Here is a 14,294-nt window from a genome sequence, read left to right as displayed (position 1 = left end):
ACCAGCAGTCCTGAACATAGCATTGCCATTGATTGTGCCGACACCACCATGCTTCCTATCACCCACACATCTTTAGCTCAGAAAATAACACCGTGAAATAGATTCCAAAGCCAGAAGGGACCACTCTGATCATCTAGTCCAACCCTCCTGTATAACACAGGGCTTAGAACTCACCCAAAATAATTCCATTTGAACTAGAATATCTCTTTTAAAAAACATCCAATCTTCCACTTCCAACCATTGGGTCTTGTCATTGCTCTGTCTGCTAGACTGAAGAACCCATTATCAAACTTTTGCTCCCCATGTAGGTAATTACAGACTGTGATCAAGTCACTCCTTAAACTTCTCTTCGTTAAGCTAAACAGATCGAGCTCCTGTCACTATAAGGCTTGTTTGATAATACAGTCAGAGTGCTTAAGGCCAGAAAGGATCCAGTCTGGCTTCCTATATAGCACAGGCTACCAACATCACCCAGCACCCTAAACCCAACACCTGAAATTAGACCAAAGTATTACAGCCCACAGGAGACTAGACTATTATGAGCCAAAGGCAGAGAATAGGAGGGACTGAGATGCTCCAGCGCCCGAGGTCCCTGCAATGGGAAATAACTGAGATATATCCAGAGAATCCTGGCAGTGACCCGCACCCACACATTGCAGACAGAGGTGAAAAAAAAAACAGTCACTGCCAATCTGCCCTGGGGGGGAAATTCCTTCCTGCCCCTAAATATGGCGACCCTGAGCAAGGACCAGCCAGTCAAACACCTGAGAGAGAGAGAGAATGCTGAGTGCCACCTCAAAGCCTTGGGCCCTCCCCATTCAATGTCCCATCTCCAGCCATGGCCATCTCTGATGCTTCAGAGGAAGGAGATTTAAAAAAAAAAAAACACTAGGGGGGAAGATATCCCTTCCTGACCCCTGCAGGTGGCTAGCTGAAACCCTGAAGCATGAGCTTTCAGGAACATAAGCCATAAACTGGAGGTGAGCCACAGGGCTGCTAAGCTGTACCCCTTACCATAACAAGCAACCCCATCATACAGCTGCACACATAAATGTGTCCATCTCGCTCTTAAAACTAATGTCCCCACATCTCCTGTTGGGAGGTGTTCAGAATCTCATCGCTCTGAAACCTCCTCCTAATTTCCAACCTGAATTTTTCATGGCCAGTTTATATCCATTTATTCTTGTGCCAACACTGTCCTTTGGCTTAAATAGCTCTTCACTCTCCATGGTATTTACCCCACAACGTATTTATAGAGAGCACTCATATCCCATCTCAGCCTTCTTTCTGCTAAACAAGCCAAATTGTTCCAGTCACCTCTCATAAAATAGGCCCTGCATTCCCTTGATCATCCTAGTAGCTCATCTCTGCACCTGTTCCAGTCTGAATTTATCTTTAACATGGGTGACCAAAATTATACACAGTATTCCAAATTAGCAGTGCCTTGTACAATGTCATTAATATTTTTCTCGCTTTACTGGAAATGCTTCGCCTGATACATCCTAGGATTGCATTTGCCTTTTTCACAGCCGCATCACATTGGTGGTTCATAGTCATCCTGTGATCAACCCACACACCCAGGTTTCTTGCCTCCCCTGTTGCTTCTAAGTGATAAGCCCCCAGCTTGTAGCAGGAATTATTATTAGACCTAAGTGTATTTTGTACTATTGAATTTCATCCCATTTCTGTCACTCCAGTTTTCAAGAGCATCCAGAGTTTCCTGTCTAATATTCCGATCCGCCTCCGTATTGATGATGCCTCCTCCCATCTTTGTATCATCAGTCAATTTGCAACTCCTACTTTTTGTGCCAAGATCATTAATAAAAGAATAGTGAATAAAATTGGTCCCAAGTCCAATCCTCGAGGAACTCCACTAGTAACCCCCCTCCGCTCTGCTATTTCACTTTGCAGCACAACCTGTTGCCTTTTCCCCTTCAAGTATTCTAAATCCATTGCATTTCCCTTATCTAAAATAATCAGTTATTTTCACAAAGAAGGAAATCAGGTTAGTCTGGTATGATCTACCTTTGGTAAACATGCCCTTTTATCATTTATCGCCATTAATTTAATTATTCTTCATTTCACAATTTGTTCTAAGGCACTTTGCATACTACTGAAATCGGATTTACAGGTCTATAAGCACATGATCACTTTATTCCCTTTCTTAAATATAGGTAGAACGTTAGTGATGCTCTAGTCATATGGTACTTCCCCCAAATAGACAGATTTATTAAAAATCCTTGCGACCAGAATAGCAATCCCATGCGCCCATTCTTTCAGTATTCTGGCATGGAAATGATCTGGTCCCCCCAGTTTTTGCACATCAAGGTTTTCCTCTACCACATATGTGATAATTTCCATGTCTAGACACTCACTTCATCAGCCTTACCGTCTTCATGAACATGTTGCATATTATCATCCTTACTGAAAACCAAGGCAAAGCATTCATTTAGTTTTTGGCCCATACCTAGATTATCTTTAATCTCTTTCCCATCCACATTAACATCCCAACCTCATCCTTCCTTATTCTTTTTATTTAGATAAATAATAAGAAGGTTTTTTAAATTTCCTTGGCAAAAGTTAATTCAGCTCGACTTGTAGCAATTCTCACTTTACTCCTACAGTTTCTAATATCCACAATGTAGGGTTTTTTTTGTTGATAATACCCCTATTTTCCATTCCTACGTGCTCTCTGCTTACTCCTAATAACCTATTTTGAGGTGATTTATTCATCCAGCTTGCTCTGGTGCTTTTCCCTACAAGTTTTTCATTTGCTTGCGATGCAAATTTCAGACAGTTTTTGTATAGTTGAAGAAATCCCAAGCCTCCTCCACATTTAAATCCTTGAGCTCTTCAGTCAATCATTCTTTGTGGCTCTTCATGCATATATCCTGCCCGTTATCTCTCACATAAACTGTTTCTGAGAAAGGACTCTACGACTCTGCTAACATGAATGGGCCCAGGCACCTTTAAAAAGTGCGACCCTGTGCACAGGTGAATGGCTGTGACATATACATTGGGTTCATCTATGCAACAACTCCTCCACCAACATCTTCACTTTTCAGCCCAGATTTGCCTTACCAGGTCCGATACCCACTTTAATGATATCTGCTCCAGAAAGAATAAGTTCCTCCACCATCTCTCCTGTCACGACGTTACCTGCCTGAGACAAAAGCAACAATATTATACATGGGAGATTTTAAAGCCACGTGCAGTGGAAAATAATGATGATACTGCTGGTTTTTATTCATTCCTTATCCTAGCTGATAGACCAGGAAGGGCAAACAGTTAAATTCACTCATTAGGGAACTGTACTTCTGTTATCATTAAAATATTACCAAGTTGTCCACTGTACATTTCCTATAAATTAGACAAATAGTACAGGTACCTTGTGGATTCAAATGAGATTAGTGATTGGCCCAAACATCTCTAAACTTAGATGTTTGGAATCCAAGCCCAGTTCCAGATTTCAACTTTGTGGCTGGGTCTCTTCTTCAATAATGGGTTGCATTACAACCTCAGAGGCAAACAATCTTTAACTTCCATGGGTGAGTCTGCAGTTCAGGCCCATCCCTAAATGAGCTCCCCGTCCCCCGAGCTATGCTAAAAAAGGTTTGATAACTAAAGAACAATCGAAGTTAAATGGGCAGAAGAAGCAAAGAACACCTCCTTCTCCTTAATCAAAATCCATGCATATACAGAGAATTTTCCTACAGAATTTCCTGGGATAGCAGCCTTGATCTCATCTTATAATGCAAAAAGAAAAGAAGGACTTGTGGCACCTTAGTCTCTAAGGTGCCACAAGTCCTCCTTTTCTTTTTGCGAATACAGACTAACACGGCTGCTACTCTGAAACCTGTCTTATAATGCAATTACTACTGCAGGATATTTTTACTGCAAGCACCACGCACTGAGGAATAGCAGGTAAGATGGCAGCAATTAAAAGACTCCCCAGTAGGGTAGGTCTCACTATACGCTGGCCGACCCTCGAGAATGTTGGCATTCACAGTACCAGTTCCAGGACTTGAGAGGTTTGTAAATGCCTCTGGTCCACATTCAGAAGTGCTCCAAACATTTCATGAGCATTCCAAGCACTGCTATAACAGCACTAGCATCTTGTAAGCACTGCTGCCTACCCCACTTGTCCATGGCCAGCAGAATTTTGCTATAGTGGATGTTACTGCCTGCAACTGAATTGTCTTGAAAATACTTGTATCTCTAACGAGAGCCAGTGGTTAGTTAGGTGAGTCCAAATGCCACTGGCTTGTTTTCAAGAAACATGTTTCCTGAAATTGTCAGCAATTATCAGAATGGGAGACGGTAACAGAATGCTTTGGTGGATCCTCTGAGTATTGTTATGGGGCAAGACGGCAGCTACCACCCTATTGCACCCAATGGAAAAAACCCTGCATCCTTCCCAGTGAATCATTTATTCATGAAGGGCCAAATCCCCAAGTCATTTCCCACAGCAGCAAACATCCAAAGAGTACACAGGCCAACACCTATGGGAAGTGCATGCATCCTTAACCAGGCACAACTCTTGCATGTTGCTTGATTCCTGCATGCCTTGCATCATCCATTTGTGATCCTTGTGCTAGTATGGGTTGTTCATTTTAGGGAGGGTCTGAATTTAGATTTTGAGAGGTTAAAAGCCACTTAGATCACCTTTAAATAAGGATCCTTACTAAAGCAGTTGTTTGTGGCAGCATTGATATGGAAGACCAAGGAGCAATTCTTAAAATCCAAACTCAGTATTTACTCAGTCCTTATTCGTTCACAATTCCTATTGAAGTCAACAGAAATTGGATAATGTAGGGTTGGCCCATTCTCTGTTTGCTGCTATTGGCTTGTAACTCGCTATTTATTTTTTTAAATGCATTTCAGTTCTCTTTTAATAAAACTGAACTAGTCAGAAAGCCGCCATTTGAGGCACTTAACAAACCAGCAACATTGTGGGCAGTAGATTGGGGTGTAGGAAACACTCAAAACTGTATGAAATGGATTTTTTAAAATAACAAGATAAAAAAAGATGAAAGACCAGCAAAAACTACAGGATGTAGAATTGGCTCAGTGCTTCCAGCAAAGTGGTGCTTCTTTCATGTCCTGCCGCCTCTTGCTATGCTTTATGTTGTGAGCTCTTGGGTGAGGTGGAAGGAAGTGTGGCACTTGCAAGATTAAGAACACACTCTGTATCAGTAAAGCAGATTACCATGTGCACAGTGTGATACTTGGTATGTTATGGTATGTCAAATACCAGAGTGCATGCAGCACATTTATGAACCTTGGCAAACAGGGCCTGGCCCAAAGCGCACTAAAGTCATAGAAGTCTGTCCATTGACTTCAAGGGGGTTTGGATCAATACATAAGCAAGCACCTTTGTTGAAGTTCAAAAGTATTACACTTGCTCTTTTTTTACTAACCTTTTCAAATGTATAGTTAAGTTAACTACACTGTTCTTCTCACCGACACAGTACAGTTTGTTATCTGATCATTTCCTATACGGCTCAAGAAGTGTTAACCAGAAACCATAACGGGAAGCCATTCCCACAGAGACAGCACTAACAAGAAATGTTCATTCACGGTGCTCAAACTAGGAGTGAAAAGACCTTCACCTCCACCACACCTTTTCTGTGTGTGTGTATACAAATGGATATATCCGTCTACCTACATGGAAACCTATCTATAACTATAGAGGCTCAATATCTTAGGAGCAAAACTGAATGGTGTTATTAGGGTAAGGAGGGTGAGATTTTCAAAAGTGCTTGGTTTTGACCTCACTCTGCTCCCACTGAAGACAAATGGGAGTTTTACCATTGACTGCAGTGGGAGAGCAGAGTTAGGCCAACACTGAGTGCTTTGAAAAACCCCACCAAGAAGAAAAGAGGGGGTTACTTCAATAAGAAAAACCTAGAAAAGTATGGACAAGCAGTAGGGATGAAGAACCTGTAAAAGCAACTAAGGATAAAGAGCAGGTAAAAGAGTACTTGGAAACATATAGAAATAAGCCACCGCAGGTGATATACTACCTAGAGCATTGGGGGAATTAGTTAGAGACAATACTAATTAACTAAGGAATTTACTATACCATTGAAAATCATTGCCATCTTGAAGTACCAAAGTGTCAGACAAAATCTAATGTGCGGTAGAACTGGTTTTTAATAAAGGCAAGGAGAGAGACTCTGGCAATTGCCATCCCATACGTCTAACTTCTACTTCCTACAAAATCTGAAAAGAATTTGAACCAGGGCTAATTTTAAAAGTCACTATGGGTTGGATCTGCAGCTGGTGTAAACTGAAGCCAGTGGGTTTGGAGTTACGCCAAACTGCACTAGTGCTGGATCTGGCCCTACAAAATCAAGGACTAACTCTAGCACTATCATCATCTGTCTTGTGACTTTACTTGAAATCGCAAATGGCTTGTGCCAGGTCTCTACGAGGTGACAGAACCATGAGCAAACTCCCGAGTGAAATCCTGGCCTCACTGAAGTAATTGGGCATTTCACTGTTGACCTTAATGGAGACAGGATTCACCTCAGCTTTATAAATACTACAACCTTTTCGACAGAATTAAAGTATTAGTGAACAGTGTAGACGTAATAAATGTGGATGTTAGGAAAGCATTTGATTCGGTGTCTCAAGAAATCTTATTAGAAATATTAGAGAGACAAGGTGGGTGAGGTAATATCTTTTATTGGACCAACTTCTGTTGGTGAGAGAGACAAGCTCTCGAGCCACGCGGCAGCGCTCTTCTTCAGATCTGGGAAAAAGGTACTCAGTGTTTCACAGCTAAATACAAGGTAAGACAGATTTTTAAGCATAAGGAGTTAACACCTGTTGCAAGCGACCATTCACAATGAAGCGGGCAAGTAACACCTCATCAGTCCTAGGACAAAGGAGGGTTAGTGGGTTACCATGTGGTGTAATGAGACATAAAACCACCATCTCTGCTGAATCCATGATTTTTGGTGTCTAGTAGAGTTATGAATTTAAGCTCCCAGGCTGGCCTTTTGAAGGTGTTGTGCAGATTTCCTTTGAGGATAAGGACTGAGAGGTCAGATATGGAGTGATCCTATTGTGAAAAGTGTTCGCTCACAGGTGATAGGATGTTTTTGTCTTTTATCATTTTTCTGTGGGCGTTCATTTGAGTGCACAGCAATTGTCTAGTTTCATCCACACAGTTGTTGAGGCATCTTATGCACTGGATGAGATACAGCACATGTTGTGATAGGCATGCATAGGAGCCATGGATCTTAAAAAGGTGTGTTGGGGCAGGATTGATCACAAAGCAGTGGAGATACAGCTTCAGGTTTTGCATCTATTGTTATGGCAGGGTCTGGCTCCTCTTTGAGTTGGTGTGTCCTGGTCTGTGGGGAGTTTGCATCTCATGACAAAGTTTGGCAAGGTTGGGGGGTTGCCTGAAGGGCAGAAAAGGGGGGTTCAGGAAAGATTTCTTTCAGGATGTGGTCCCCATCAGGTATGGGCTGTAACTGTTTGATGATACTCCATATTGGTTCCAGTATGGGATGGTAGATGACAATTCGGGGTGTGTGGTCAGTGGTGGTTTTTTTCCTGTATTGAAGCAGGTTCTCTCAGGGAGAGGGTGAAACCTCATCTGGAATACTGTGTGCAGTTCTGGCCTCCCATGTTTAAGAAGGATGAATTCAAACTGGAACAGGTACAGAGAAGGGCTACTAGGATGATCCGAGGAATGGAAAACATGTCTTATGAAAGGAGACTCAAAGAGCTTGACTTGTTTAGCCTAACAGAAAGAAGGCTGAGGAGAGATATGATTGCTCTCTATAAATATATCAGAGGGATAAATACCAGAGAGGGAGAAGAATTATTTAAGCTCAGTACCAATGTGGATACAAGAATCAATGGATATAAACTGGCCATCAGGAAGTTTAGACTTGAAATTAGACGAAGGTTTCTAACCATCAGAGGAGTAAAATTTTAGAACAGCCTTCCAAGGGGAGCTGTGGGGGAAAAAAACATATCTGGCTTGAAGACTAAGCTTGACACATTTATGGAGGGGATGGTATGATGGGATAGCCTAATTTTGGCAATTAATTGATCTTTGATTATTAGCAGTAAATATGCCCAATGGCCTGTGATGGGATGTTAGATGGGGTGGGATCTGAGTTACTACAGAGAATTCTTTCCTGGGTGTCTGGCTGGTGAGTCTTGCCCACATGCTCAGGGTTTAGCTGATAGCCATATTTGTGGTCGGGAAGGAATTTTCCTCCAAGGCAGACTGGCAGAGGCCCTGGGGGGTGTTCACCTTCCTCAGCAGCATGGGGCACTTGCTGGAGGATTCTCTGCACCTTGAAGTCTTTAAACCATGATTTGAGGACTTCAATAGCTCAGACATAGGTTAGGGGTTTATTACAGGAGTGGGTGGGTGAGATTCTGTGGCCTGCGTTGTGCAGGTCAGACTAGATGATCATAATGGTCCCTTCTGATCTTAAAGTCTATGATTTTATGAATTAGGGTGGCCTGTTCCATGATGCAATCTACTTCTCTGGTGAAGTATCCTTGTTTGCTGAAGGCAGTTTTAAGTGTGTTAAGGTGTGTATCCTAAACTTTCTACTCAGAACATATTCTGTGGTATATGTGTGCCAAGCTGTAGAAAACAGATTTCTTGGTCTGTCTGGAGTGGTTGCTGGATCTGTGGAGGTAAATGTGGCATTTCTAGTATATTCTATAGGTTCCATTGTTGAAGCTGATCATGATGTGCAGGAAGTTGATGCTGGTGTGGGAGTGTTCTAGAGAGAGTTTGATGAATGGGTGGTGGTGGTTGAAGTTGTTGTCAAAGTCTATGAAGGAGTTTTGGTTGTCTGCCCAGAAGATGAAAATATCATCAGTATATCTCAGGTATATCATTGGTTTCACGTTTCATTTTTCCTCAAAATGGGCCATGAAGAGGTTGGCATATTGTTGGGGAGCCATCCTAGTACCCATGGCTGTTCCCAAGGTTTGGGGAAAGCGTTTGCTGTTGAAAGTAAAAGTTGTTATGGGTGAAGCTGAAATGGTTGAGTTTGGTGTTTGGGAGGGATATCTGAGTGTTGTCCATTGTCTTGTAGACATTTGAGGCAGGCAGTGATGCTGTCATGGTGAGGGATGTTGGTGTATAGGGAGTTGATATCCATAATGGCAAGAAATCATTGATGTTGTGGAATTTCTGGAGGAAGTTGGTAGTGTCCTACAGGAAGCTGGCCCTTCGTGCAGGGAGTGGTTTGAAGATGGTTTCTGTGAGTCCCGATATTCCTTGAGTAAGACTTCCATGGCCAGATGTGATGGATCTACCTAGATTCCCTTTTCGTGTATCCTGGGAAGTATGTAGAAGGTCCCTGGGATGGATTTGTGGGGGATGAGGGTGTAGACTTTCTCTTGGAGTTGTTTGGGGAAGGAATTGATGATATCCTTAAATTCTTTAGTGAATTGTGGTGTGGGGTCTTCTTTACGTTCTTTATAGTATGTGGTGTCAGATAGCTGTTGGTTGGCCTCATTGACATAGTCATCATGGTTGAGGACTATGACAGTGCCCCTTTGTCTGCTGGCTTGATCATTATTTGGTGGCTGGATTTCAGGGACTGTATAGTTGTCCACTCGGCAATGGAGAGATTGTGGTGTTTGTTAAGGATTTCACAGTTTATTTTTTTCCTGAAGCAAATCAATGTAATGTTCAAGTGTGAAGTTTTGTCGACTAGTTGGTGTCCAGTCAGATTATTCATTTTTCTTATGACTGTTAGTAGGGACACAGTAGTTGTGGGTGGTGGTGTCTGTGTTGTGAAAGAATTCTTTTAGTTCTCCACATTACTATAGTGTCAGGTTCTATGCTGGGGGAGAAGTTCAGTCCTTTGGAAAATACAAATAATTCAGCTCTAGCTAGGGGTAATGTTGATAGGTTAATTATATTGGGGTGTCATGCAGAATCCATGTGCTGGGTCCTGGTGTCATGGTTTCTCCCGGAGGTGGTGTTTTTTGGGTTGTGGAGTTGTAGTTATTTCCACTTTTTGCTTTTATTATCTCCCATTGACTTAGGGAGGAGCACTGCCATGCTGATTGAAAGCTGGCTAAAAGACCACTGGCAAATGGCAATGGATCAAGGTGAGAGGACGCGCCTAGGAGGTACAACCTCCTCTAGCTCTACCTTCCTACCTCTAATCCAAGGCCAAAACACCAGATCATGACTGTGCCCCTCTTGGCACGATGAGCCAGGAACCACTTGAGACAGTCCCACTATGACTATTATAGTAGCCATGATATTCTGAGTAGATCCAAAACTAAATGTCATATTTGTGGACAATGAAGTCACCAAACACAGTCAGTCCGAAGAGCTATGTAAGCACAACTCAAGGGAAATGTTCTAGCAGTTTTAATGTAAAAACCAAGGATGGAGATGAATTAATTTGAATGGTGCACAGTGGTATCATTAGGAGTAATGGGAGAGAATTAAAAAAAAGACACATTCAGGATGAATACCAGAAAAAACCTACTGGCAGAGACATATATTAGGCCATGTAATAGTCTTCCAATGAAAATGATGGAAATCCTACCATTTGGGACATTTAAAACTAGATTGGTAAACATGAACTAGATTTCCCTCTGTAAGGAAAGGATCTTCCACCATTTAAGCCAACAGGAGTTTTGACACTGACTTCAATGAGTGTACGATCAGGCCCTAACTTCCTGATTCTATGCTGCTGATAAACAAAACACTGTACTAATACCCTGACACTGGGAGGCCATGAGATCTACTGGACAGGGTGCTAGGTTGCAACTCAGGAGGCCTGGGATCTATTCCCAGGTCTGTTTCTGTCCTGCTGGATAACCGCAGGCACATCACTTTGCCTCTCTGTGCCTTCGTTTCCCTACCTGTCATGTGAATAATGAGACTGAACTGCTTTCTGAAGTGCTCTGAGATATATGGATAAAAAGGGCTATGTCAGAGCTAGGTATTCAAAAGGAGAAGACAGCATGCCAAATTGATTATAAAAACATATCCCACTCTCCAACAGACATCCTTCCATCGGCACACAGGGCAAAAGCCAATGAGGAGCCCCAGGATATATAGTGTAGGAGCTGTCGCTGCCTTGCACAGTTCATTACAGACCCACAGCTGAACCTGTTACATGACCCCTGGGAACAAACATTCCCTCCTGAGACTCTGGTTCGTGTTACAGTTTTGTACTGCACTCCTAGTGTGAGCCAACTGTGGGGGTCATTCTGAGGAGAATGAACAGGGCAGCCTGCAAGGTCCTGGGGATCACTTTCAGCTATTAAAACACAGTTATTTTTAGACCTAGTAGTTAAGGGCTGGAGCTTTCACTTTGAGCCCAAAAGAACACAGAGAACACTGCAGGGGTAAAACAGAAGCATAAATTTGTTTCTTCAAACTGCTTTTGAGGATGGGGTAGAGCTGACTCACAGACTTTGCAGGCTGTCGGGACATTTGAAGGGTTAGGAATGTATGGAGGCTTTCAAGAGGGAGGAATCCCCCTGAATTTGTTCATAGGTTTTTAGGAGAAATGTATCTCTGCAGGTGATCAGAAAAGCAGCCACCCTCATGTAGGCTAGTGTCATTCAGATATAGTGAGCCAGGACTATAGATGTGGTGGTGTTACTAAAACATGACAATTATCATAAATAATAACTTTAATGACAACAGTAGAGAAACTGCAGAGAGCAAGAAGGTAGCTAAGAAAGGATATGATTAAGGCATTTGGACTCAACTCTTGGGTCTGCCACTGATTTCCTGCTTTACCCAGGGCAAGTCACTTAATTTCTCAGTTTCCATCTATAAAATGGAAACAGTAATGTTTTCTCTGTGTATTTAGATTGTAAGCTATTCCGAGCAGGGACTGTATCTTATGTGTTTGGACAATGGGGCCCTGATCTCAGCTGGGGTTGCTCCATACTACTGGAATACAAATAATAATATTGTGAGCTACTCCTTTGCTGTTCATCAGAAATAAAGACATTCATTCAAAAACTGAAGTCAGTCCCTCCAGGGCCCAATCCTGCCCTCTTTGCATACCCACAAACTCCTATCAAAGTCACTGAGAGTTGTGCATGTGCAAAGAAGGCAGAATTGGGACATACATGTGCATCTTATCTAGTCACTGTGGCAGTGGGCCTGCTTGTGAGGCGTTGGTTACCCAGGTACCCATGGGCGCTCCAGCACAATCTTCCCATTTACAAGCCAGATCTCAGCAGGCAAGAACGCTAAGTCCCTTTTTCTTTCATGTTCTTTCCCCTCCTCCCTGTCCCATTTTCCACTGCAGCTTCATCTCCTGTGGGCCAGAAGAACATGGGCTCCCCTGAGTTGCATGAACATGCAGCTCCATTCTCTGCTTCAAGCAGGATAATCTGGTTATGACCTTTTTTTTCCCAGTTATTTTAAGGGTGTGGTGGAGGAGCTTTGTGCCTGGCATGAAAGAATAACAAGGTCTTGCCCATGCAAATGATTTCTTTTGTGTTAGTTTGAAGAAAGGCTGAAAGCTTTAAGAGACAGCTAATCATTCTAATACCAGAGCCTTTGCTGCTCTCTAAGGAACAAATTCAGCCCCCTGCTCCTTGGCCACTGAGGACCACTGGCAGCAGAATCGGTGTGGTTCTGCTGCAGGCATGATGCTATCAAGAGTGTACATATGCTCTCCGCATGGTGCCCTCTTCTGCACAAGCTCCCTACTCATTAGCACTTATGGGACAGAAGGGATACAGCATAGTGGACTGAAAAGGGATCGGCACGCCTTGGTGAAGTCCCCTCAGTGGCAGCTCCATTCACTGGACTGACACCTCCCCTTTGAGTGCCTAAGGTCTACACTAGGAGTTGAGGTCAAATTTAGCAGTGTTAAATCGATTTAATCCTGCACCCGTCCACATGACGAATCCCTTTTTTTCGACTTAAAGGGCTCTTAAAAATCGATTTCCTTACTCCACCCCCGACAAGGGGATTAGCGCTGAAATCAGCCTTGCTGGGTCGAATTTGGGGTACTGTGGACACAATTCGACGGTACTGGCCTCCGGGAGCTATCCCAGAGTGCTCCATTATGACCGCTCTGGACAGCACTCTCAACTCAGATGCACTGGCCAGGTAGATAGGAAAAGGCCGCCGAACTTTTGAATTTCAATTTCCTGTTTGGCCAGCGTGGCAAGCTGCAGGTGACCATGAAGAGCTCATCAGCAGAGGTGACCATGATGGAGTCCCAGAATTGCAAAAGAGCTCCAGCATGGACTGAACGGGAGGTATGGGATCTGATCGCTGTATGGGGAGAGGAATCCGTGCTATCAGAACTCTGTTCCAGTTTTCGAAATGCCAAAACATTTGTCAAAATCTCCCAGGACATGAAGGACAGAGGCCATAACAGAGACCCGAAGCAGTGCCGCGTGAAACTTATGGAGCTGAGGCCAGCCAACCAGAAAACCAGAGAGGCGAACGGCCGCTCTGGGTCAGAGCCCTAAACATGCTGCTTCTATGATGAGCTGCATGCCACTTTAGGGGGTTCAGCCACCACTACCCCAGCCATGTTGTTTGACTCCTTCAATGGAGATGGAGGCAACATGGAAGCAGGTTTTGGGGATGAAGAAGATGATGATGATGAGGTTGTAGATAGCTCACAGCAAGCAAGCAGAGAAACCAGTTTTCCTGACAGCTAGGAACTGTTTCTCACCCTGGACATGGAGCTAGTACTCCCCGAACCCACTCAAGGCTGCCTCCTGGACCTGCCAGGCGGAGAAGGGACCTCTGGAGAGTGTACCTTCTAAAATAGTATACATGGTTTAAAAGCAAGCACGTTTAATTTGCCCTGGCATTCGCAGCTCTCCTGGATGTACTCCCAAAGCCTTTGCAAAAGGTTTCTGGGGAGGGCAGCTGTATTCCATCCACCATAGTAGGACACTTTACCACTCCAGGCCAGTAGCATGTACTTGGGAATCATTGTAGAACAAAGCATTGCAGTGTATGTTTGCTGGTGTTCAAACATCACTCTCCTGAGGATACCACAGAGAGATAAAGAACAGATGTTATCATTCATGGTCACCTGGTTGAAATAGGGTGCTTTTCTTCAGGGGACACTCAGAGGTGCCCGTTCCTGCTGGTCTGTTTGCCTGTGGCTGAACAGAAATGTTCCCTGCTGTTAGCCATGGGGAGTGTGGAGGTGCTAGCCATGCGCTTGGGGGAGGCAAAATGCGACCTTGGAATGAAAGCACATGTGTTATGTATGTAATGTTAACAGCACGGTTTACCCGTGAAAAAGAGTGTACCCATTGTTCTATAAAATGTGTCTTTT

The 14,294-nt window shown here is 43.4% G+C and overlaps 1 protein-coding gene across 7 annotated transcripts in view; it reads right to left on the bottom strand.

The window, feature by feature from the left end:
- GMPR (guanosine monophosphate reductase) overlaps nt 1-14,294 on the bottom strand; it is a 73,379-nt gene that overhangs the window by 46,801 nt on the left and 12,284 nt on the right. For all 7 annotated transcript variants that reach the window (XM_073331987.1, XM_073331981.1, XM_073331984.1 and 4 more), the window contains one exon: nt 3,082-3,163. In XM_073331987.1, the coding sequence (XP_073188088.1) occupies nt 3,082-3,163 (82 nt within the window). The remainder of the gene's footprint in view (nt 1-3,081; nt 3,164-14,294) is intronic.

This window comes from Lepidochelys kempii, chromosome 2 (genome assembly GCF_965140265.1).
Source record: "Lepidochelys kempii isolate rLepKem1 chromosome 2, rLepKem1.hap2, whole genome shotgun sequence".
Classification (NCBI taxonomy): domain Eukaryota; kingdom Metazoa; phylum Chordata; order Testudines; family Cheloniidae; genus Lepidochelys; species Lepidochelys kempii.
Note: the sequence above shows the minus strand (reverse complement) of the source record. Positions and strands in the feature narration are given on the sequence as shown.